This window comes from Mustelus asterias, chromosome 8, assembly GCF_964213995.1.
Source record: "Mustelus asterias chromosome 8, sMusAst1.hap1.1, whole genome shotgun sequence".
Taxonomy (NCBI): Eukaryota; Metazoa; Chordata; class Chondrichthyes; order Carcharhiniformes; family Triakidae; genus Mustelus; species Mustelus asterias.
The window spans coordinates 57,215,479-57,242,358 of record NC_135808.1 but is presented as its reverse complement, the minus strand read 5'-3'; the positions used below and the strand labels follow the sequence as shown (position 1 = coordinate 57,242,358).

The 26,880-nt window shown below is 43.7% G+C and overlaps 1 protein-coding gene across 1 annotated transcript in view; it reads right to left on the bottom strand.

Moving 5' to 3' along the window:
* The window catches only part of LOC144497733 (ADAMTS-like protein 2), a 151,019-nt gene that overhangs the window by 53,478 nt on the left and 70,661 nt on the right, over positions 1 to 26,880 (bottom strand). Inside the window, exons 8-14 of the mRNA XM_078219171.1 lie at positions 19,443 to 19,518; positions 18,609 to 18,711; positions 17,851 to 17,996; positions 11,441 to 11,564; positions 10,579 to 10,659; positions 10,289 to 10,464; positions 2,035 to 2,212 (exon numbers count right to left, since the gene is read on the bottom strand). Of these exons, the coding sequence (XP_078075297.1) occupies positions 2,035 to 2,212; positions 10,289 to 10,464; positions 10,579 to 10,659; positions 11,441 to 11,564; positions 17,851 to 17,996; positions 18,609 to 18,711; positions 19,443 to 19,518 (884 nt within the window). The remainder of the gene's footprint in view (positions 1 to 2,034; positions 2,213 to 10,288; positions 10,465 to 10,578; positions 10,660 to 11,440; positions 11,565 to 17,850; positions 17,997 to 18,608; positions 18,712 to 19,442; positions 19,519 to 26,880) is intronic.

Sequence of the window (26,880 nt, the reverse complement as noted above, 5' to 3'; positions counted from 1 at the left end):
TGATGTGGTTGACTCTCTGCAATGGCCTAACTAGGATAATTAGGAATGGGCAACAAATGCTAGCCTTGCCACATCCCCGTAAAATAATTTTTGGAATGATCCATCCACCGACAGTTCATTCAGAGGGAGAAAATGGAGTTATGCATGTAGGCCCCGACAATTGCACTATACATTGATTGGCAAAATTAACACGCTTTAATCCCCCTTCTAAGGAGAGCCATCACTCAGACCTTCTCAGACTCTATAACCTGGCCATATTGCTCAAGCAAAAAAAAAAATGACAGCCATACAGCATGCACAGCCTGCCAATTCAAATTGCATCGCTCAACTGAATAACCACCTCAATAGATACAACCCACTTCAGCTGGAAACTTGCACCCCCCTCTCACCCCAACCAGCCCTTTTCCACCAGATGACAATTTTCTTTCAACGACATAAATAGCACCTTTAATGTAATAAATGTCTCGAGGTGCTTCACAGGAGCGTTATAAAACAAAGTATCACACTGAGCCACCTGAGGAGATACTAGGGCAGATGCCCAAAAGCCTGGGCAAAGATGTAGGTTTTGAGGAGGAAAACCAGGTGAAGAGGTGGAGCAGCGCTTGGGATTTAGGCAACTGAAGACAGTCACACTGCTGGAGTATTTAAAATCAGGGATGAGCACAAGGCCAAAATTTACGGAGGGCAAGATATCTCAGAGGGTTGAGAGACAAGAGGAGATTATAAAAATAGGAATGGGTGCCGTCATGGATGGATTCAGAAACAAAGGATGAGAATTTTAAAATCAAGACGTTGCTTGACTGGGAGATAGTGTAGGTCAGCAAGTACAGGGGAACAGGCCTTGCTGCAAGTTTTCGGTGACCTCAAGTCTCACGCCTCTGAATCAGAAAACAGAAAACACTGGAAAAACTCAACCGGTCTGGCAGCATCTGCGGCGAGAGAAACAGAGTTAATGTTTTGCTCTGAAGAGAAGAGTTGTACGGACTCGAAACTCGAGCTCGGTTTTTCTCTCCACAGATGCTGCCAGGTCTGTTAAGCTTTTCCAAAATGTTCTGCTTTTATTTCAGATTGGCAGCATCTGCCGTATTTTGCTTTTATTTTGGCTTAGAGTTCAAACCTCACGTAATCCTGACTGCACATCAGCGTGGTATTGAAACAGATTTGCACTGTCAGAGGTGACATCTTTTGGTTCAAACCAAGGCCCTGCCTACCCTCTCAGGAAGGTATAAGGCATCCTGTGGCACTACTTATTGTCTGGTCATTTATCTCGGTGCTGTTTCTGGGACCTTGCTATGAGCAAATTGGCTGCAATGGTTCCCTATATTCCAATGTTGACTACATCTCAAGTACATTACTGGAAACAAAGGTGCTTTGAGATGTCCTGAGGATGTGAAAAGCTTGAGGGATAACCACAAGTGGATTAGGGTAGTGAACATAAAACAATGCAAATGATGAAAGGTGATGGTCTCCCTTAGGAGGAAGCGGGTAAGTGGTAGAATGTGGGAATGGGTGAAATGGTAAAAAATTTAACAATGAAATTTCTGGGTAACTGTATCAAGAAGTATGGAGAAAAGGTGGGTAAATGGAGGTGGGGTCCAGATCAACCATGATTTGGTTGAATAGGATCGAGAAACTGAATGTCTTAGGCCTAGTCTTAATGTTCAGAATGCTGCTACTCATTTCTGAGTTACATGAGGGGTTAATACTGGAATTCAGGGAAACACAGGAAAAGCTGAGGGGGGCACATCTTTCACACACAAAAAATAAACAAATATTGAATTGAGGAAGGTTGCAGCCTGATTTTGAACCTTCCTCTTGAACTGCTCCATTCATGTGGCTTCATGAGACGTATAAAACTCAGAAATGTCAGAGAGATTATTTGAAGGATAGAGCTCCCAATCCGGACTATCTAATTTGCCAAGAGAGACATTCCCATCCCCCAACTCCAGGTCAAAGGTGAAACTGACATCACTGTGACATTCTGACCCTGTGATCTCATTTGGATAGCTGCATCATTAGGAAGCAATGTCTCACCATTAGGGCCTGGGTGGAGTTTGACTCGATGCCAGTTGTTGATACGGTCTTCATACTTCGTTTCAGGGACACTGAAGTAGAACGGACTCTCAACGGGAGGCGCAGGCTTGAGCACGGGTGGCCGTGGGATCGTGTACTCGTATGTTACGTGTGGCATCTTCCCATTGAGGTTGTAATACTGTTTTAGCAGAAAGGGGAGTAATCATAACCAGAGAGCAACAAAAACATTTCAGAATAAACTTTCTATTCTCTATTAGAGAACGTTGTTCTTGATCTGAATCTAAGCAGAGTGGTGATTCAATGATGCTGGATATTACCAAGTCTAACAAGAGTTATAGAGCAGAAGAGGTAAATCAAGTGGTGGTTAGTTGATAGCAAGCTTCAGTTTTAATTGTCCATAGAGAGCAAGGATAGGCAGGTGAAGTTAAAATGTTCCTCAATATTCAACAAATTCTGCAACAATGAACAGGACTAGGAGATTGCACAATGAGCCTTCATTGAAGTGCAGCAAAGCTTATGGAGCTTGGAAGGAACTAAAGAGGAAAAGTCCAAGTAAAAGTGACTATAGTGACATTGATAAAGCAGAGAATCATGAAAAGATTGAGCAGAGAGGTGTTAAGAGCTTTCCAAGCTATTCCTCATTACCTGTCCTGAGCTGTGAAAGAGGTGTTAATAAATAGAAACGCTGTTTATTTCCCCTCCTATATTGTTAAGAACATAAGGAATAGAAGCAGGAGTTGACAATTTCATTCTTAGATAGGGAAACCAAAATTGCATTCAGTACTCCAGGCAGGACTCACCAATACCCTGTATAATTATAGGAAGATTCCTTTACTCTTGTACTCTAATCACTTTGTGACAAAAATATGCTTTTTGAAAACCTATATACATCATATGTATTGGTTCTGCCTCCTGCATCCCAGTAGCTACATTGTCAAAAAATTCCTAATAGATTGGTCAAACACAATTTCCCTTTCAGAAATCTGTTAGTCACTTTGCCACCATCTTGTCAATTGACCCATAACAACTGGACGGCTGCGTGGAAAAATGTTGCTGTTCTATAGCACATCAAATAATCTATAACTGTCAACTGTGGCTCGGTGACAACAGTCTTGCTTCTGGGTCAAAAGAATATAGGGCCGAATACCACTCTAGGATCTTGAGGACAGGCTGACGGTCCAGTGCAGCACCCAGAGGGTTACTGATAATGTGACATAAATCCAACATCTCGGTTTAGGCCGTCCTCATGTGTGCGGAACTTGGCTATCAGTTTGGCTATCAGATAGCCAAGTTCCGCACACATGAGGACGGCCTAAACCGGGATGTTGGATTTATGTCACATTATCAGTAACCCCCACAGCTTGCCTCCTGGACTTGCAGGCTGTCCTGTCTGGAGACAATACACATCTCTTTGAACTGTGCTTAATGCTCCCTCCACCCACATTGTCTGTATCTTTAAGACCTGGCTGGCTGTAGGGATTCGCATTCTAATCAGTATCCTGTAACTTGATTTTGTGTCTCTGTGCACTGTTTGAGAGCACATTTCCACTCCATCTGACGAAGGAGCAGCGCTCCGAAAGCTTATGGTATTTGCTACCAAATAAACCTGTTGGACTTTAACCTGGTGCTGTTAAAACTCTTACTGTGTTCACCCCAGTCCGACGCCAGCATCTCCACATCATGATTTTGAAGAGCAGCAGAGGAGCTCACCTCTGTATATTTATATACAAAAAGGTGTATTGACCAATATTTATTCCTCAACCTATCTCACGAAAAGAGATGATCTGGTCATTGGCTACTAAGTTACCTTCAATACAACAGTGACTGTACTTCAAAATATATTTCACTGGCTGTGGAGGCACTGTGCAATGCCCATAGTTCAAGAAAGTTCTTTCTATCTTTCTTCAGCCAAGAGAAGCCTGGGGAACCGAGGACTCGGAGGCATTGATAGAAAAAATGACAGCTGGACCTTTGGGACTACTTATGTTTTTAGTTTATTTTTCCCCAAACACATCCAACGATCACTAAAGGGATCACTGCTTCTATACAGAACATAGTGGGTGAATGGGCATAAAAGGGCTGCAATTTGACATGGGGACATGAGGAACCATAGAGGGTGGTTGCAGGTCATATCTTGGCATGGGAGACATCAGGAGGACCTTCTGAGCTTACCTTTCAAAAGATTCTCTCATACAGACAGTGGTTCACGACACCTCTGAGGTGCTGTGAACCAAAACTCTTTGAAAGGTTGCCCCAACTCCATGAGAATTGTGGAGAACCAGGACATGCCTATTCCCATAATGGAGCCAGCCAGGCCAGGAGTGCAGGGTGCCGGCACGTTACCCAAACCAGCCTGCGCCCTTAAAAAGCACTCCCAAAAATCAGAAACCTCAGGAATAGGGTCAAGAATCCTGAAATCAGCAGCCCTCTTAGAAAGCGCTCGAAGAAAATTCAGCCCTCAGCTCCTAAAAGGACCACAAAGTACATCTCTTCAATGTCAACAGATATCTCCATTGGGTCAGGTACAAATATTGTGGAATGAAGAAGCCTAGAAAAAAGCTATTTGGTCCATCATGCCTATGCCAGTTCTTTGAAACAACTAAGGTCTCACTCATTGCAAATTACTCCTTTTTATTAATGTATTCCATTTCCTCTTCAGTTTGTACCAAATCTACTTCCACCACTCTTTTGGGCATTTGCATTCCAGATCATAACTGTGTAAAAATCATTTTTCCTCATCTCACCTCTGGTTCTTTTGTTTAAACGCGTGAACTCCTCCAGTGAGGACAGTTGTCAACCCCTTTCCTAACGTTTTCACACTTCTAGCAGACCTCCCCTTAACCTGCTGTACTCTGAATAGTACAATACCTGCTTTTCCAATCCCTCTTCCCTGGTACTATTCTGATAAATCTCCTCTGCCACCTCTCCAAGGCTTTGTCACCCTCCCTGAAGGATGGTGCCCAAAATGGGCCTCAAAGCTCCAGCTAAGACCTGACCAGTGATTTCTAAAGGTTCAGCTAAACCTTATTGCTTTTGTACTCTATGCCTTTGCTTAGAAAGTCCAGGATCCTGTAATTTTGGTTTGAATTTATTCTACCAGCCATTAGGCAGGAAATATTCAATAAGGTGTCACAAAAGGCATAATAAACCCTTCCATCATCACAGAAAATCTATTTGTGCATCCGGCTTAAGGGATGTACTGGATATAGACAATCAAGACATTTTGCCTGATGGAACAGGAGTCTGGTTAATACATCATGAAAATTCGCTGTAAAAAATTAATTCACAAAAAAACAAGATTAGTACCCAAGATATTATGCCCAGCAATGACAGTCATGTGATAATCATAAACTTATGTTCAAAATCCTCAATATCTACCTTAAATTTTATTGCCAAAACTGATGCTGCTCCCCTCCTGTCAAATGAACTGCTCCTCAGGGCTGCTGACCTATAACATCATAAGATGAAGAGATTGTTGTCAGAAGCACAATCCAAGAGTTAATGCTGGAGTCACATTGCACATTAGCTCTTCACTAGCAAAGGCAACATTCAAAACTTTCCAAAAGCTTTTGAAAAATATTGGAGCCTATTTTAGGGGGCTGGATACTACACAAGGAAGTACTTTCAAAGTGTATCCGTACTTTGTTTCTGGTAAATATGCCAAGTACACAGTGTTAAAAATAAACTTTCTATCTGTTCTGGTTTAATGCCAAATTGGACAACTGCCTCAAGTCTCCATCAAAAGTGGCTGGGTGGAAGTGAGATCCTGCACTAACTTAAACAAGGAATTCCTCCCATTTCATTCCCAGGTGCCATGATTAGTTAGAATTCTAACCAGAACTGTTTATGGGGCTCAGCCTTCGCTAAAATGGCAAATGAATGGCAGCTTCCTGTTTGTTTTTAATATTCATTCTCAAGTTAGAGAAGACTACCATTTTTTCCCTATGCCTAACTGTCAGAAGGTAGTGTAGGGCCTTCTTTTTGAGCAGCTGCCATCTGTGCAGTGTAGGCACTCCCACAGTGCCACTAGAACTGGGCGCTTCAGGGTTTTGGCAGGCGGAGTGAAAAGAATGAATGCACGGATATTCTATTTTTTTAAAATCTGCATGCTGGTAACAACGGAGTGCATCTCAGGATGAGGAGAGATTGGGAACAATTTATTCAAATCTGCGTTTCTCAACACAAGTGGGAGAAAAAGAAGCAGCTATAGCTTGGCACGGTAACGAAGGAAAGGATTTTTGCATCGAGAGCATTTCCCTGTCCAGTATCGATCCTCTTTAAGCTATTTACCAGGTGGTTATCTCCCTTAGCTAGCACGCTCCATCTCAGCCATGTTCCTCACAAGCAGTCTCTTCAGTTTTTGATGTTACGGATCAGCAGCCCAGTGGAGCAGTTCATTTGACAGTGGTGGGAGGGGGAGGACAACACGAAGGTGGCAGTAACATGTATAATGCGTAAATTCAGAAGTTTGAACTTGTCGAGTGTTTTGGTTTTATGAAGGAACTCGTGCATTAAGGAAAAAAAAATCTGAAGAATGGTGTTAGCTTGGGGAAACCTCTTGCACCATTCGAGGATGGGCACTCACATTTCTTCACTGAGTTTGCAACAATAAATGCAAAGTTTTGAATGTTCCATTTTGCCATGGATTCCATTGTTAATAACAGACAGGTGTCGCACACATTTGTGCCTTATTTCAATTGCATTTCAGAATGCAATGAATTGTACAGATTTCCTTGTGCAGCTGAATAGAAAATAAGAATTCCTGTTACAGAAAGAAAGGAAGGAAGAACTTCAAGCAGCACCTGTGGTGAACTCAGGACATCCAACAGCACTTCACAGCCCAGGGGAGTACAGTTATAATGCTTGCAAACAAAGCAGCCAATTTGAACAAGTCCCACAAAAGGCAACAAGGTCAATGGTCACAAAAACAGAAAACGCTGGAGAAACTCAGCACATCTGACAGCATCTGTGGAGAGAGAAAAGAGCCAACGTTTCAAGTCTGAATGACCCTTCGGAGTTCGGACGAGGGGTCATCCAGACTCGAAACGTTGGCTCTATTCTCTCTCTCCACAGATGCTGTCAGACCCACCAAGTTTGTCCAGCACTTTGTTTTTGTTTCAGGTTCCAGCATCCGCAGTATTTTGCCTTTATCTAAAGGTCAATGGTCAGTTTATCTAGTTGGGTGAAGCTGGTTACTGAATATTGGCCAGGTGCCTGGAAAGCACCCCTACTCTTTGAATAGCACTTGCAGAATCCTTGACATTTGAACATGGCAGATGAATAGGGCCCATGTTGAATGTCTCATCCAAAAGACACAACACTTCCAATGATGCAGGATTCCTGGAGGGTCAGTTTCAATTGTGAGCTCACGCTGAGGAACAGAGCTTGAACCCTACTTTTTTATTCTTATCTCCTGATTCAGAAGTGAGCATGCTGTCATTCAACCAAGCTGACACTTTGCACAGAGAAATAATGAATGGCTCATGGTAGGGTAGCCAATCCTCCAAGACTGCCCTGGAGTCTCCTCAATTAAGGTTAATCTCCAAAACACTGTAGCCAGCGGCCCCGGAGAAAAATCGAAATGGCAATGAAAAATTGTTCTTGTTAATTTTTTTTGAACACTTTTGTTTACTGGTTAGAAAAGTACTGGATATGGGTAAAAGCTGACATCATGAACCATTGGATAATGAGAAACCTATTCATTTTCCAATCTGTGTGGGAAGACAGTACACCGAAAGGATGGACATCTTGGCTAACCAACAGTAGGTTTGGGGCGTTTGGTTGCAGAAGATCATGTGAGAAGACCTCCAGCAATATTTTCAAACAGCAAAGAGAGAAATTTCCAGGCACCAACTTTCCACTCTTTAGCTAACAAAGGGTGGTCAAATGCTCCCTACAGGGTCAATGGAAACCTAGTCCTGATTAGTTGCTTGACTGTCTTATGAAAAGTATCGATTCTGATTAAAATTTTAAAAAAGAATTTCCTATAGATGAATTGGAATTGATACATTGCTCTGTCACAGAGTTGGAAGCTCCATTTCATTCATCCATAATGCAGCCAGTATTCTCCCAATAGCCAAGCTGTTAATATGGTGCAGCCTCCAAAGCAGTGTGAAATGTTGTCAGGTGAAAAAACATCATGAGAAGATACCATCCTTATTTTCAACAAAATTTAGGAAGATAGCACAGAACAAACTAGAAAGAGTGCAGAAAAGATTTACTAAGATGCTACCGGGACTTGATGGATTGAGTTATAAGGAGAGGCTGGATAGACTGGGACTTTTCTCTCTGAAGCGTAGGAGGCTGAGGGGTGATCTTATAGAGGCCTATAAAATAATGAGGGGCACAGATCAGCTAGATAGTCAATAGCTTTTCCCAAAAGTAGGGGAGTCTAAAACTAGAGGGCATAGGTTTGAGGTGAGGGGGGAGAGATACAAAAGTGTCCAGAGGGGCAATTTTTTCACACAGAGGGCGGTGAGTGTCTGGAACAAGCTGCCAGAGGTAGTAGTAGAAGCGGTACAATGTTGTCTTTTAAAAAGCATTTAGATAGTTACATGGGTACGATGGGTATAGAGGGATATGGGCCAAATGCGGCAATTGGGATTAGCTTAGGAGTTTTAAAAAAATAGGGCGGCATGGACAAGTTGGGCCAAAGGGCCTTTTTCCATGCTGTAAACCTCTATGACTCTAATATTGTCAGAATAAAACAGATAACATTATCTCAATATCATATAGACCTGTCTACCCGTGTCAAGTCTACTCAGTAATGTTTTGCCATGTTTAGTTTGAAATTTGGTGACCATCAGTAAGAACAGTTATCCGATGCCTCTGAAAGGTCATTAATTGAGAAGCTAATTCCTGCCAGACAGGATTGGGTTCTTTGATGAAGTATCATGGAAAGTTGATGAAGGTAGTGTGTGATTTGTATATGTACTTTCAAAAGGTGTTCGATAAAGAACCACAAAGTAGTCTTGTTAGCAAAATTGAAGTAAATGGGTTTAAAGGGACGGGAAAGTTTATGAATGAAATTGGCTAAGAGATAGAAAGCAAAGAAAAACGGTGTTCCCCAGGAGTCTGTATTAGGACCACTGCATTTTGAGATATATATTGAGTTGGACTTGGATAAGCAGCGTACAAATTCAAAATTCACAGATGGCATAATACAAGAAAATCTAGTGAGCAATGAGGGAGGTAGCAACAGACTTCAGGAGGACGAATACTGAACGATGAAGTGGGCAGACATATAGCGGGTGCAATGTGTGCAAAGTGAAGGCTTTCAATCAGAAAAATAAGGGGCAGTATAAACAAAACGGTAACATTGAAAGGAACACGGTCAAGATGTGGAGGTAAGCATACACAAATTTTTCCAAAAAGTTAGCAAGATAAGTCGAGGTGGCTGTTAGAAAAGCAGATGGGATTCTTGCCTTTATTAATAGGGGAACAGAGAACAAAAGCAAATACTCATACACCCGCCCCCCGCAAACCAGCTGGATTATCTTGTCAGCACAAAGTTGTCAAAGCCTCAAAGAGAGGGCGAGAAGATTTATTAAAATAATGCCAGTGATAAGCAACTGAAGGAGGAAAAATTGCAGGGCTATTGGGAAACAGCAGAAGAGTATAACTAATTGACTAGCTCTTGCAGAGAGTTGGCACAAACAGGGTGTGCAGAATGGCCTCTCTCTGATTGTATGATTCAATTCCTAGTCCACAGAGAGGCATCACTAAGGACATCAATACATGAGCTACAGATGATCACAATGTCCCAAGATTAGGGAGGGTGGAGGCGAGGGTGGGAAGACCAGGGTAGCTTCTGTACATCAATGACTGGTGGAAAACACACATGTAGATAGGGGACTGCTTTGCTGTGACGCACTCTGTAGCCAAACAGCTTTATCAAATTGACTGCCAAGGTCCACAAGTGCATAACAATTACTTGGAACTGTAAGGGTATTTGCCTTCTGGAGGAGAGCAGGGGAGATAATTATTGAAAGAAAACATGATTGACAAAGACTATGTCCTTTCAAGATGGTATTCTTTCCTTCCAGAGGGATTACAGAAAGTACCCTCCCTCTACATGTAATCATATGTCCTTTCAATATGTAAACATCACCTATTGTAATTCCTACACTTTTTTAAATTGATGGGTAACTAATTAAAAGTATGTATTAACAGGGCCTGTGCCTCTCAGTGATCACAAGGTTACAGATGAAATGACAGTATAAAGCCTATTGTTGCTGTTATCAGAGTTACATACCATAACATTCAGTCCTTGGTTGGTGGGCCCTTGAGCAATGATGTATTCAAAGCCATCAGACAGCGGATTTGCAGGTCGTCTATACTTAAATATTGTCCCGGCCACCCGGAAGTTCCGAGGATTGTCAATTGCTGTGTTCCCATTGAAGAAAAAGTATCCACCTTCGTCTGCAAGAGCTTTAAGAGGTAAAACAATGGAGTAGTAATTAATAACACAACAAAAATAAGGGAGGAGTAGGTGTGGGGTTAAAAAGGGGTGAAGAAATGTTTGAACTAATTCAATGAAATTACCTAAAATATTTTCTGTTTTCCTCCTTTCAATAATTTGGATATCAGAAGCACCAACGGGAATATTCGTAATGAAGAGATAACCTGCAGACCAAGGGGAAAGATGGTCATCAAAGCAGAAATCACCTCAGTTACATTTGAATGCAGGGATGTTGGGGCTGCCCGCAAGTATTGCTCCTAAATAAAACATGACTCCCTATCCAGAAATCTCTATTTAATGATGGTGTACATTGGAATCCTTGATCTCAATTCAAAGCTTTCAAGTTTTGGAAAGAAGCTCATCTGAAAAGCTCCTTCAAGCATCACAGACCAGCTTTGTCTGTCACCCCTTTGCGTAACTTAATGTTAAATAGTTCAATCGGGGTTTGTAATTTACCCATGTTACATCGGACTCTTGTGCATCTCCATTTGTTTCATGTTACCAATGGCAACCCTGCCTCCTGCCACCTCAGCTCTTCGCTCTGGAATTCTCTCTCTAAATCTTACTGCCTTTCTGACTAACCCGCCTCCATTAAAACCCTCCTCAAAACCTACTCCCTTCAAAGGTTTTGGTCACCTGTCCTAATATCTCCTTCCGTGGCTGGGTGTCAATTTTTGCTTGATAACTTAACGCCCTGTGAAACAGCTTGGGTCATTTTTACATTTAAATGCACCATATAAAAGCCGACTGTTGTTACGATCACTCTGACTCAGTTAAGACACAACCCCCAACTTTCCACCTCTAAAACAACAATCTATATTAAAGATGTTGCTGCATGCGATGCCGCTGGGTCAAAGGCATCACCTCTTACCAAGACGGTTGTGGAAAACATCTCAGTGTGAGATTCTATTAGTTTGAGCAAAACATAGTTAGACTCACACCTACCCAAGCGTGTGATTCCTCGTCGGTAAGTGCCCGAGATTCGGAAGCAGGTGCTGCCGTCACCACCGCAGAGCCCACATTTATCCAGCCTTTTGGAAGAGTACAGGAGACCATCACAACCGACAGGCTGCAAAGAAAGACACACTGCATTTATTGGGGCTCTCCTGGTGAGATCAGTCATGATTATCTTAAATGGCAGACCACGCTAGAGGGGCTAAATTGCCTACTCCTGCTCCTAGTTCTTATGATTATGATTCTCATAGAAATCATAGATCATAGAAATCATAGATCATAGAAATCATAGAAACCCTACAGTGCAGAAACAGGCCATTCAGCCTGTTTCTAGAGGATCACCTTTGGCCAAGTGAAAGGCAAAACTACATCCACTCCCTCTTTCCCCTATTTTATCCCCTCTTTTCTCAATTTTACCTCTATCCCACCTATTCCCCCTCCCCCCACATTTTCATCTGCCTTACCCTTCGATTTCAGCTTCTCTGCCATTTTCCAATCACACCTTTTATTCTCTCTATGGACTGCCATTAGCAGCCTTTTCCCTTGTTTTTGTGGCTCTGACTATCTATCATTCCCTCACCCTGCAGTATAAATATCTCCCACTTTCTATGCCTTTTAGCTTTGACAAAGGGCCACCTGGACTCAAAACGTCAGCTCTTTTCTCTCCTTACAGATGCTGCCAGACCTGCTGAGATTTTCCAGCATTTTGGGGGCAATTCTCCCAAAAAAGTTCTAAGTGCTCAATTGGCGGGAAAAATGAAATGTTAGTCATGATTGTTTTTTCAGTGGGAGTTCAAACTCGAATCTCCCACATTCTGTGCAATGCAGAGGTCACAATCGTGAATATCATTACAAGTTCGGGGGGGCGGGGCCTATTCACATGGGAGTCTGACAGTTCCAGAACTCTGCAGATGCACACAGTGGCCCCAAACTGCGGTTTGCTGGCCAGCTCAGGACCCCTGCACTGCTGCCCCTCCAGCCCCTCACATGGCCCGACTGCAGCCCCCACGACTATTCCCAGGCCAGCCCCAACCTCCCCTTGTCCCAGAGCACGCCATTCTCCAGCCCTCCACCCCTCCCCCTGCCCCAGCAGTGACAAATCCCCCCCACCCCACCGATCACCCCTAGGCCCCACCACCTAAATCCCAACCCTTTGACACTGCCCCTAACCACCACCCCAGTGGGCAGTGCTGAGGGGCACAGGCTGGCACTGCCCAAGTGCCCATGCCAAGGGGGCACCATCCCCAGTCCAACAGGGGGGGGGGGGGGCAATTGCCCCCCCCCCCCTTCACTCCAGTGGGGTCTCCCGCTAGTTCCCCGAAAGTGGGGAGCTACTCCAAACCTCACCGGAGTGAAATTGTACTGGTGGAGTGGGAGATGCTATCGGGCCCAGAGAATGCAGTCCTGGGCCCAATAATCACATTGAAAATAGATTAAAATGACTTACCTAGTGTTCCCACCGGGCCCGGCCACGCTGGATTTCCAGCGGTGTGAGACACACGTGCGCGGGAACACATGCGTGAATCGGCGCACACGCGCATCTCCTGACCCACGAAAAAATTAGCGGGTCAGAATGGGAGAATCCACACCCCCCCCCCGGCTTTCTCTTTTGGTTTCAGATTCCAGCATCCGCATCATTTGTTTTTATCCACTCCTACTCTGCCATTATGAATCTATGACAGTAGGCCAAGAAATGATATATTTGTGACATTGTCCCCATCTAAAAACTACTGGATGGTTGGTGAAGCCGCAGGAGACTGCATTAAAAGAGCAAATAGATTGTTGGTCTTTATCTCAAAAAGGAGGAAGTGACATTTGCTCATACCCCATCTGGACTACTCCATTCAATTTTGGGCACGCCACCTCAAGGAGGAGAGATTGGCCTCAGTTGAGCACAGATTCACAAATGAGGAGGACTGGCTGCGTAAACTTGGTTTGTATTCTCTTCAGTTTAGGTAGTTGTTGGGTGATCCAATTGTGGTGTTTAAAATAAAAAAAGGGATTTAATAGGGCAGAGAGAAGTATTGTTCTGACTGGAGAGTGCAGAACAAGGGCACACACTAAAATTAAAGCCAGCCTGTTTCAGTGTGAAATCAGGAAGTACGCATCAAAGAAATGGCAGTGGAAATCTGCCCCAAAAGGCTGTGGACTTTTGGTCAATTGAAGCTTCCAAGACCGAGATGGATAAAAATTTTACCAGGCAGGGGTGCAAACATGGAAGGAGGTGCAGGCCAGTCAGCCCCTCAAACCCCCTGTCCCATCTTTCAATGAGATCATGGTTGATCTGTCTTAACTCCATCTACCTGCCTTGGCTTTATATCTGTTTATACCCTGGGCTCACAAAGATCAGAGTTAAAGTTATCAATCAAGCCAGTATCTAATGCTTTTTGTGGGAGAGAGATCTACTCACCCACCATTTTGCAAGAAGTGTTTTCTAACTTCTCTCCTCAATGGTCGAACACTGATTTTAAAGTTATGCTCCGTGCCATAGATGCCTCCACCTGCAGAAAATGGTTCTCTCCCTATCTACCATGTGCATAGATCCCGGAAAGTTGGCACCCAGGTTGATAGGGTTGTGAAGAAGGCGTACAATGTGTTAGCTTTTATTGGTAGAGGGATTGAGTTTCGGAGCCAGGAGGTCATGTTGCAGTTGTACAAAACTCTGGTGCGGCCGCACTTGGAGTATTGCGTACAGTTCTGGTCGTCGCATTATAGGAAGGATGTGGAAGCATTGGAAAGGGTGCAGAGGAGATTTACCAGGATGTTGCCTGGTATGGTGGGAAGGTCTTATGAGGAAAGGCTGAGGGACTTGAGGCTGTTTTCATTAGAGAGAAGGTGATTAAGAGGTGACTTAATAGAGGCATATAAGATGATCAGAGGATTAGATAGGGTGGACAGTGAGAGCCTTTTTCCTCGGATGGTGATGGCTAGCACAAGGGGACATAGCTCTAAATTGAGGGGTGATAGATATAGGACAGATGTCAGAGGTAGGTTCTTCACTCAGAGTAGTAAGGGCGTGGAATGCCCTGCCTACAACAGTAGTGGACTCGTCAACATTAAGGGCATTTAAATGGTCATTGGATAAACATATGGATGATATTGGAATAATGAAGGTTAGATGGGCTTTAGATTGGTTTCACAAGTCGGCGCAACATCAAGGGCCAAAGGGCCTATACTGCGCTGTAATGTTCTATGTTCTACCTTATTAATTCCTTTCATAATCCACAAATTCAATCAAAATTATCCATTAACTGCCTTTGTTCCAGAATACAAAACTCATTTTATGTAATTTCTCTTCATAATCTAAACATTGAAGACCTGGTGCTATTCTGGTGAAGCAGATGCTGTGCCTCCCTCCTAGTAAGAAGTTTCACAACACCAGGTTAAAGTCCAACAGGTTTATTTGGTAGCAAAAGCCACTAGCTTTCGGAGCGCTGCTCCTTCGTCAGGTGAGTGTGAGTTCTATTCACAAACAGGGCATATAAAGACACAAACTCAATTTACAAAATAATGGTTGGAATGCGAGTCTTTACAGCTAATCAAGTCTTAAAGGTACAGACAATGTGAGTGGAGAGAGTGGAGTTAAAGAGATGTGTATTGTCTCCAGACAGGACAGTTAGTGAGATTTTGCAAGCCCAGGCAAGTCGTGGGGGTTACAGATAGTGTGACATGAACCCAAGATCCCGGTTGAGGCCGTCCTCATATGTGCGGAACTTGGCCATCAGTCTCTGCTCAGCGACACTGCGTTGTCGAGTGTCGTGAAGGCCGCCTTGGAGAACACTTACCCGAAGATCAGAGGCCGAATGCATGTGACCGCTGAAGTGTTCCCCAACAGGAAGAGAACAGTCTTGCCTGGCGATTGTCGAGCGGTGTTCATTCATCCGTTGTCGTAGCATCTGCAAGGTCTCCCCAATGTACCATGCCTCGGGACATCCTTTCCTGCAGCGTATCAGGAAGACAACGTTGGCCGAGTTGCAAGAGTATGTACCGTGTACCTGGTGGATGGTGTTCTCACGTGAGATGATGGCATCCGTGTCGATGATCTGGCACGTCTTGCAGAGGTTGCTGTGGCAGGGTTGTGTGGTGTTGTGGTCACGGTTCTCCTGAAGGCTGGGTAGTTTGCTGCAGACAATGGTCTGTTTGAGGTTGTGCGGTTGTTTGAAGGCAAGAAGTGGGGGTGTGGGGATGGCCTTGGCGAGATGTTTGTCTTCATCAATGACATGTTGACACAGCAACCTCTGCAAGACGTGCCAGATCATCGACACGGATGCCATCTCACGTGAGAACACCATCCACCAGGTACACGGTACATACTCTTGCAACTCGGCCAACATTGTCTACCTGATACGCTGCAGGAAAGGATGTCCCGAGGCATGGTACATTGGGGAGACCATACAGACGCTACGACAATGGATGAATGAACACCACTCGACAATCACCAGGCAAGAGTGTTCTCTTCCTGTTGGGGAACACTTCAGCGGTCACGAGCATTCAGCCTCTGATCTTCGGGTAAGTGTTCTCCAAGGCGACCTTCACGACACACGACAACGCAGAGTCGCTGAGTAGAGACTGATAGCCAAGTTCCGCACACACGAGGACGGCCTCAACTGGGATCTTGGGTTCATGTCACACTATCTGTAACCCCCACGACTTGCTTGGGCTTGCAAAATCTCACTAACTGTCCTGTCTGGAGACAATACACATCTCTTTAACCTGTGCTTAATGCTCTCTCCACTCACATTGTCTGTACCTTTAAGACTTGATTACCTGTAAAGACTTGTATTCCAACCATTATTTTGTAAATTGAGTTTGTGTCTTGTTTATGCCCGGATTGTGAATAGAACTCCCACTCACCTGATGAAGGGGCAGCGCTCCGAAAGCTAATGGCTTTTACTACCAAATAAACCTGTTGCACTTCAACCTAATGTTCTGAGACTTCTTACTGTGTTTACCCCAGTCCAACGCTGGCGTTTCCACGTCATGACCTCCCTCCTAGATCAGATATCCCTTTCTAAGATAGTGTCCTGAAATATATGCAGTAATCCATATGTGGTCTAACCAGGGCTTTTGTATAGCCACAGCAAAACATCCTCCTCTTTATATTCTAGCTCTCTAGTTAGAAAGACTAACATTTCATTAGGATTTTTCATTTAGTTTGCAGTTGACAACACATTTTAGTGATTTGTGTATATAGACCCTGAAATCTCTTTTGAATGCCAGTATTTCTAACTTTTCACCATTAAATAATAGATCTATCCCTTATTCCTTCAAAATCAATAGCATCACGCTTACCTGTGTTGAAATCCATTTAGCAAAGTCTCACCCACTCATTTAATCTATCAACATCACTTTGTAATTTCATGCTCTCATCTGCACTACTTACAAAGTCAATCTCAGTGTTATTGGCAAACTGGGAAATATAACTCTCTGTCAGGTTACCCAAGTCATGAATAATAGTTGAGGCCTAAGTACAGATCCTTGTAAGAGAGCACTGTCACTTCCTTCCAATTAGAGTACAAATCCAATGTCCTCCTCTCTGCCTTCTACCGAACCAATTTTGTGTCCTAAATCCACAAGTTCAACTTTAGCTAAAACTCTTTCCTGTGAAAATTATCAAATGCTACCTGGAGTCCATAGTAAACACATCCAAAGACATTCCCTGTCCAGGACTTGAGTTACTTCCTGGTTATAAATCCATGCTGAATCTCTCCAATCAGCTAAAATTTCTCCACATGTTTAGTCACATATAGATTAATTATACATTCCCAATAAGTCCCCAATAATAAATGCTAGGCTGACTGGTCTATAATTTCCTTGTTTCTCTCACCTTTCTTTAAATACCAGAATTATGTTTGCAATTTTCCAAGCTAAATGGACAGTTCCAGAATCATTAATTTGGAGGATTATGACCAAAGTGTCTTATCCCCTCAGTTACTTCCTTTAAAAGCCTAGGGTAGAAATCATCAAGTTTTGGGAGATTTGTCATTTCTACCACCTTTTTCTTCTAATACAATTTTTGTGCTCAACCTGTTAATTTCCATGAAATGTCAAATATATAATCCCCTTCCACTGTGAAAACTGAGACAAAGTCATTGTTCAACAGTCAAATTCTTATGGGATATGAAACAAAGGCGGGTAAATGGGAGTTGGGATACAAAACAGGCATAATCGAATTTAGTAACAGAACAAGCTCAAAGGGCTGAAATGGGCTAATCCTGTTGCTATGAACCAATTTCACACAAGTATAATGCCATTGAATTCAGAATCAAGATTTAATGTGGAAATGTTACGGAGTGAATGGGTTTTCTGCTATCGCATTACACTGTCCAGAATGGAAAGCTCATTTCCAACACAGCAATTTGATGAATGGTTTGAAGCTCACCCAAAGACATCAGGCTTACCTCACACCGGCCAGTAATGCAGACACCCTGATAGGTTCTGTCCCGGCATGATGTTCCATCCTGAGCAGGAACCATTAACTGCCTTTCTCCATCAGTAGTGGTGCATTGCAAATCGCACGGCTTGTTTGAAATATTAATGTAATCATCTGTTTAATAACCAAAAGAAAGAGCTGTTAACCATAATCAGCATCCTGTCACTCCTCATGACGTAAAGACAACAGGGGCCTCTTTCCTGGCTGTCTTGTTCGATTGAGCTTTCAACAGTCGTCACCTAACGTCTTGATGAATTTTCTGATCTGGGCAAGAAACTGAGGAATTACAAGAGACTGTCAATGTATAGAAAATTACATTCCATGATGAGCCTCACCGGAACTTAACCTGTAAAATACCTCAGGATGGGTAAATATCGATCCATGTTAGCAGCATAAGTATATGTGCTGCATGTGACGTAGTAGAACCCCCCCCAAGCGTAAAGTTCAAAGCTGTAGGGCTGGAGGAGGTTAGAGATAGAACACTAAAAAATTTTAATATCTTCTATTTTTAAAATGACTCCTCCATGCAACCAGAATCACTTATGTGCTGTGTTTGTATTTTAAAATCAAGCTTGTAACACCTTACTTGTATGCAGTGGAACTCGGTGATAGTATCACTATATATCCAGTGTAATATACTAGTAGATACCTTACCTGGATTCAGTGAAACTCAGTGATAGTATCCCATAGGCCCAGTGTAGTACAATATACAAGTAGATACCTTACCTGGATACAGTGGAACCCAGTGATAGTAACGGCCATTGATTGCTTTGGCATTAAAAGCTGAACACTGCTGTTGCTTGAAGCTGACTCCATTGTTTGGACAGGGCTGTACAGAGAAATAAAAACATAATGAACACAAAGATCTTGTGACCAAACTGTAGCTTTCATGACCTCAGGATATCCTAAAATGCTTTCAGGCAATTAAGTCCTTCTGAAGTATTGAATGTTGTAGCCAAATTGCACACAGCGAGGTTCCGCAGTACGATAATCCACTTCAATGATCTTGATGGAGGGATAAATATTTTTCAGGACACCAAGGAGATAGTGCCTTGGGATCTTTTAGGTCCATCCGAGGGGGCAGATGAAGTCTCAGTTTAACATCTTAGATCTGACAACACAGCACTCCCTCAGTACCGCACTTGCCTAGAAGTGCCGTTTTTATGCAATTTGACAGGGGACTTGAACAACTTTGATTCAGAGGTAACAGTGCTACCAGTTATGCCAATGCTGACTAGATATGGCACCACAAGGTGCATCCCATTCAGCCAGTGCATGGTGCTCCGTTTGACCCCTAGATCTCATTATCGTTTACAAAGTATTAGGTAGATAAAGGCATACTCCAATTTGTTGGGAACACAAGTTCCACTTAAGGGTGTAATCAGTGACTGAGTCCAGGTAGAATCCAAAACAAAACTCCATGGCCGTGACCACAGGCTTTGAAACATTGAAGATTCCTCATTGCTGTCAGTGGGGATGAGGTTATCCCCAAGGCGTAAGACTGGGAGGGAAAGAGATAAGAGACAAAACAGCCAAAAATATATATCTAGAAAGCCTCACCTGGATTTGGCATAAGTGATAGCGTCGAGGTGATCCAGTGCAAAAGGTGCCGTTTTTACTTTGTAAAATTATACGCCTGCAAAAAAAGTATCACGCTCCATTAAATATACTGTAATAGCTAATCCAATTTAACAGTGTATACAAGGTTATAACCATCACTGAGCAATAACTATAAACTAACAAACTACAGTGATGCACCATCTTATGAAAGATCAGAGCTGAAATGCAAACTCTTTTTCCTCCCCAGACGCTGCCTGACTTTGAGTACCTCCAACATTTTCTGTTTAAATGCAAACTTGAATTTTTGAAATCTGATTACCTGTAAATACATCAGTAAATATAACACCCAAATCACAGAAAATCCATTATATATATTAAGCAATTCAGAACAAAATGTTATTCTTTCTGAAACAATTGAATACATTGTAAATCCCCAAAAAGAGAGTGTGATTTTTTTCAGAAAGACCTATTACTGGGTCAGGAACTTGGAGCTCAGTTTAGAAAGCTTGAACTTGAGCCATTTGATAGAGCTTTCTTCCTTTCCTTTTCCCAAAGATGCCTTGGTTCCATCCAAAAAGCCACAATCTAATCATACAACTCACCATGTTTCTTTTAGCAGCCCAACCCTGACTGGCCTAGCCTGTTCCTGCTCCAACCAAGTGTTTCCTTTGAACCCAAGACCTTCCCAGCCTCAACTCGAGCTTTCTCAACAACCACAGGTCCTTCCTGGTCTGTAAAGCAGGAATTGAAGGAGAGCCAAAGAGAAAAAGTGAAAGGCAGGAGCAAGAGATGAAGTAGGAAAGTTAACACAAGTCAAGAGAACAGCAAGAACTTAGGATGTAGAATTATGAGAGCAATGGAGAGAGAGAGAGAGAGAGAGACAGATACAGCACAGGTCCCTACTACAGAAGAGGACCTTCCAGACTATTGTTCGATTGCTTCATAGAACTAGTGGCTTGGGACAGCAACATACATTTCTTGTTTTTCTATGCAGAGATGAGCATGATGAGCGCTGAGCAGAAGAATAAAATTTAGGAGATGCTAGAAGTGAAGGATCAAAAAGAAGGGATTTAAAAGCCATTCAATGGCAGATTGAAGTACAGGGAAAAGCAGAGGATTTTAAGGAGGGAATTCCAGAGTACCTTGGCATGGTAGCCAATAGTAGGTCTACTGATGGCAGAATGGGAAGGGTTGGGATATGGGTGGCAACCCAGAAGAGGAGATAACAAGTGCGTGGGACACACTCATGACCACCTTAACCTGTAAGAAGCGGGGCAGCAAGTGGTTCCAAAGAAACTGGAAAGGTCACAGGGAAATAAGACAACATTCCAAAGGCATTGCAATAACTTGGTTAGCATCAGCTTTGAATGGTGGATGCCCAAAAATTCTGGCCTCTCTCGCATTCTTGATTTTCATCAGTCTACCATTGGTAGACCCTTACCTTCAGCTGCCAAGGCCCGAAAGCTCTGGAATTCCCTCCCTAAACTTCTCGGCTTCTTTGTCCTCCTTTAAGACACTGCTTAAAATCTATTTTGTTGCCCTCTCTCCTTTAATAAGGGTCACGTGGAGTGCCTTGAGACGTTCGGTACATTAAAAGCGCTAGCGATAGCAGTGAAAGTTGTTGTTTGTTAATGTGACAATTGACTGAACCTGCTTTAGTAAATGAACGAACAGAAAAAATGTAGGGGGCCATGATAGGGAGCCTTTCCCTTAGTAACAGACTGAATCCAATTGATTTTTGAAAGCCCGAACGAAAGGTCAAGAGTCACACCACAATGGCAAAGGAGGAAGTGAACTTTCACCTCAGCCTTTTACATATGAAAAGGACGGGAGGGGAGCCTTTATCATCAAAAGGTCCAAAGGGGATCACTTACTGTGAGCAAATCACGCCATCGGAGGAGCTTTTCTTTGAAGCTGCACTAATGCTTTCACAGACTACAATTTGCATAAAGCCACCGTGATCTTCCTGCAAATTCCATAGGAGTTCCCACGCCACATTCTATCCTGAAAAACACTTTGTCCAACCCGGTTTTATCTTGATTTTATATTTAAATATGATGTTTTTTTAAATCTTTCACAGATGAGGCGTGTGTGTTCCTTCAGGAAACAGACTAAGACGCAAGAGATTAACCTATGGCCTGTCTGGGAAGTGTTTTAATTTCTACTAATGTTCTGGTAGTCCTGCCATTGATTTCCATTTTGTACAATGCCTTTCACTTTTAAAAATAAAAGCAAGAAGTAGTCCCATCATCTTAATATTCATCCATCTTGAGGACCATGTTGAAAATTCTGTTCAAATCACAACATACAGAACAATTGCCAGTCACACTAAAATAATATAGCAATAAAGACAGACAAGCTTGAATGGTTTGCTTTATCATCATCCTTGGCCACTCTTTCCACAGGTGGTGCTGGTAGCCCTCCGGTATCTTTCTCAAGTGTAGTTTTATTTCTCCACAATGGAGCGAGCTTAAATAATGAATGTTGGAGGAGCGAGTCAATGACAAGAGCACGGAATCAATCCCAAACTTTAACCCACGTCCAAGTGAGCCCTGTTGGAAGCCACGTGCAGAAAAGAGTGATTGGAAGCCAAATCTTTGGTACAGTTTGGTACATGAGGCTTTTTTTACCCCCAAAATAAATTCATTCAAGGGATGACAGCATTGCTGGCAAGTCCAACATTTGTTGCCCATGCCTAACTTGCCCTTAAGGTGGTAGTTGGTTAACTGCCTTCTTGAACTACTGTAGTCCATGTGGTGGCAGGTATATGTACAATACTGTTAGGGAAGGAGTTGATCCAACGATAGTGAAGGAACGGCAATATATTTCCAAGTCAGGATGCTGCAGTGCATGGAGGGGCACATGTAGATGGTAGTTTTCCCACGTGACTGCTGCCCTTGTCCTTCTAGGTGGTAAAGGTCACAGGTTTGGACGGTGCTGTTGAAGGAGCCTTGGCGAGTTGCTGCAGCGCATACTGTAGACGGCAAGTACTGTTGCCACAGTGTCAGTGGTGGAGGGAGTAAATGTTTGTGGATGCGGTGCCAATCAAGTAGGCTGTTGTGTCTGAGATGGTGCCAGGTTTCTGGAGTTCTGCTGGAGCTGCAATCATCCAGACAATTGGGAGAGTATTCCATCACACTCCTGACTTGCGCCCTGTAGTTGGTGGACAGGCTTTGGAAAGTCAGGAGGCAAGTTATTCATTGCGGATACCCTAGCCTCTGACCTGCTCTTGTAACCACAGTAATTATATGGCTGGTCCAGTGCAGTTTCTGATCTATGGTAACCTTCAGGATGTTGATTGTGGGGATACTGCAAAGGTAATTTCATTGAATGTCAAGCAGAGATGGTTAGATTCTCTCCGGGTGGAGATTTCCTAGCACTTGTGTGGCACAAATGGTACTTGCCTTCACTAGCCCAAGCTGGAACATTCGTCAGGTCTTGCTGCATATGGAAACAGACTGCTGCAGGATCTGAGGAAAGTCATTGATGAAGCAGCTGAAGATGGCCGATTGTCCAAACCTCCTCCACCCCTAAAAGTGCTACTTTCAGACCTCATACTGAAAGGAACGGGAGGGGCCTTCCTGACCTTTAGCTTGTAGGACAGTCGTTAGATGTACTCGAGATCAGGACACTCCACAATATCCCAGCCGCCTCCACATCTCTCCTTGCTGCCTCACTGACAAAGTGAGGAGTGAAAAGTTACTGCAAATCTCCACTGTGACCAATAATGGGAGGACAACAGTCTGTCCTCTCTCCATGCACAAGTATAGAGGCAGCAAGAGCTGTGTGTGTGTGGATTACAGGAGACCAAGGTCTACATGCCAGATCCTAATACACACACCACTGAATCAGCATCCTTCTCCAGGAAAAGTAATTTTTCACAAAAAAGGTACCAGAAATCTCAAACAATGCCCCAAAATCACCTTTTCTTTCATTCAGATTATGGATGGGGATGGTCAGCATTTATTGCTCATTCCTAATTGTCCTCGAGAAGGTGGTTGTGAGCCTCCTTCTTGAAGTGTTGCAGTCCATGTGGGTACAACTACACCCACAGTGCTGTTAGGGAGGGAGTTCCAGGATTTTGAAGAGTCGCTGCAATGCATCTTGTGGATGGTACACATTGCTGCCACCATGTGTGGTGATAGAGGGATTGAATGTTTAGGTTGGCGAGTAGGGTGCAATCAAGCAGGCTGCTTTGTCTAAATGGTTCAAGTATTTGAGTTTTGTTGGAGCTTCATTCACCCAGGTAAGTGGAGCTTATTGACCTTTGCTAAGTAAATGGCAGATATGCTTTGGGCAGTCAAGAGGCGAGTTATTCACCAGGATTCCCAGCCTTTAACCTGCTCCTGTAGCCACAGTATTTATATGGCTAAACCAGTTCAGTTTCTGGTCAATGGTAACATCCTGAGGGAGGTTGATAGTGAGAGGTTTAGCGATGCTAATGCCATTCAAAATGCAGATTTCCACTCCATCTGACGAAGGAGCAGCGCTCTGAAAGCTAGTGGCGTTTGCTACCAAATAAACCTGTTGGACTTTAACCTGGTGTTGTTAGACTCCTTACAAGGCCATTCAATGTCATGGGGAGGGGATCAGACTCTTACTTATGATGGTCATTGTCTGGTTACTTCATCAACTCAAGCCTGAATGTTGTACAGGTCTTCCTGCATTTGGACACTTTGGCTCAAGTATCTGAGGAATTGTGAATTGTGTTGAACATTGTGCAATCATCAACAAATTTCTCACATTCTGAGTTTATGTTGGAGGGAAAGTTATTGATAAAGCAGCTGAAGATGGTTGGGTCTAAGACACTACCCTAAGGAACTCCTGCAGTGATACCCTAGGACTGAGATGATTGACTGCCAACCCCCACAACCATTATCCTCTGACTCCAACCAGTGGAAAATATTTCCCCAACTGGCTTTGTGTTCACTAGGATTCATTGATACAATGCTCAGCCAATGCTCCACCTTGGAAGCCCTGGATGAACCTGTAACTGGGGTCACCATTGCAGATGTGAGAGCAGCTTTCACGAAGGTCAACCCACAAAGTGACTGGCCCGGATGGGTTACCCAGACAAGCACTCAGATCCTGTGTAGATCAGCTGACGGGTGTATTCGCAGACATCTTCAACCTCTCTTTACGACAATCTGAGGTCCCTATCTGTTTCAAGAAGACGACCATCATTCCGATATCGAAGAAAAGCCAAGCAGCGTGCCTTAATGACTCTGACATCCATCATTATGAAGTGCTTCGAAAGGCTAGTTATGGCATGAATCAACTTCAGCCTCCCAGACTGCCTAGGTCCACTATAGTTTGCCCACCACCACAACAGATGCATAGCAGATGCCATCTCCCTGGCCCTGCACTCAACCCTGGAACACATAGATAACAAAGCTACCTATGCCAGATTCCTATTTACTGACTACAGCTCAGCCTTCAACACCATTATTCCTACGAAACTCATCTCCAAACTCCATAGACCGGGCCTCGGCTCCTCCCTCTGCAACTGGATCCTGAACTTCCTAACTCCAGACCGGATCAGTAACTATCTCCTCCATGATCATCCTCAACACTGGTGCTCCACAAGGCTGTGTTCTCAGCCCCCGACTAGACTCCTTATACACCTATGACTGTGTGGCCAAATTCCCCTCCAACTCGATTTTCAAATTTGCCGATGACACCACCACAGTGGGTCGGATCTCAAACAATGACGAGACGGCGTTCAGGAATGAGATAATCTGGTAAACTGGTGTGGCAACAATAATCTCTCCCTCAAGATCAACAAAACGAAGGAAATAGTCAGCGACTTCAGAAAGCATAGTGGAGAATATGCCCCTGTCTACATCAATGGGGACGAAGTAGAAATGGTTGCGAGCTTCAGGTTCTAGATGTCCAGATCATAAACAACCTGTCCTGGTTCCTTTCCCCCCCCCCCCCCCCAATACCGACACTATAGTTAAGAAAGTCCACCAATGCCTCTACTTTCTCAGAAGACTAAAGGAAATTTGGCATGTCCACTACAACCCTCTCCAACTTTCAGATACACCATAGAAAGCATTCTTACTGGTTGTATCACAGCTTGGTATGGCTCCTGCTCTGCCAAAGATCGTAAGAAAATACAAAAGGTCGTGAATGTAGCCCAATCCATCACGCAAACCAGCCTCCCATCCATTGACACTGTCTACATTTCCCGCTGCCTCGGAAAAGCAGCCGGCATAATCAGGGATCCCTATCACCCCGAACATTCTCTCTTCCACGTGACAATAATAAAATAAAATAAAATGTTGTTGGGATATCAAGAGCAGTCACACTCTTGGCTCACACCTGGGATTCAGCTCTTTTGTCTATTCTTGGACCAACATGTAATGACATCCGGACCTGTATGGTCTTGGCATAACCCAAACTAACCGTCAGTGAAGAGGTTGTTGCTACAGCACTGTCAATGACATTTTGCAATACATTGCTGATGACCGAGAGTAGGCTGACAGAGGGGAAATTGGCAGGATTAGATTGGTTTTGCTTTTTGTGGACAGGACTTATCGGGACAATTTTCTGCTGTCAGGTAAATGCTATTGTTATAGCTGTACTGGAACAGCTTAGATAAAGGCACAGCTCAGTTCTACTGCACAAATCCTCAGTTACACAGCCTCAACTGCCTTCAGCCATTCCTTGAGATATGGAGTGAACTGAATGAGATGAAGATGGATTTCTGTTAATTTTGGGATGACAAGGAAAAGGATGATTCAACCACTCAGTACTTCTGGCTGAAGATAGTTGCAAATGTTTCAGGCATGTTTTTTTCCAGTCAGATGTTGGGTTTTGCCAGCATTGAGAACATAGATGTTCATTAATCTTCCTTCGCCCATTTATTGCTTAACTGTCCACTACCATTCATGATCAACTGTGCCAGGGCTGCAAAGCTTGGGTCTACTGTTGGTTGTAGGATCATTTAAATCCGCCTGTGGGTGCAAAATCCCATAATCTCGCCAAAAGCGAGATTCCTGCTGGCGTGATCTCACGATGCGATCATCCCCAGCCCTCACCATTGATATAATGAAGTTCCCACCCAGGAAGGTCAGGAACCTCCTTAAATATCATTAATGGGTTTCCTGGCTGTACCATCCCACCACATTAGGATTTCCACCCTGCTCGACATGACATAACGTTGGTGAGGTTTGCAACACGTCTGGAGCAACATAGCAACATGAACCTGATGAACAGACCACATCAAGAGCACAGTTTTATATGGCGGATGGGGCCCCCATGTCCATAGGATGGAGATGGAGGGTCCCCACGTGTGTGTGGGGAAGTTCTATGTTTGAGTGCTTGGGAGCAGGGTGCCTGGAATACCGACATTGCCGGCTGCGTGGGCTCCCAGTAGTGTTGCGGCGTGGGACATGCCAACATCTTTTCTTCTCTGAGCTGGAGAATATGGTGC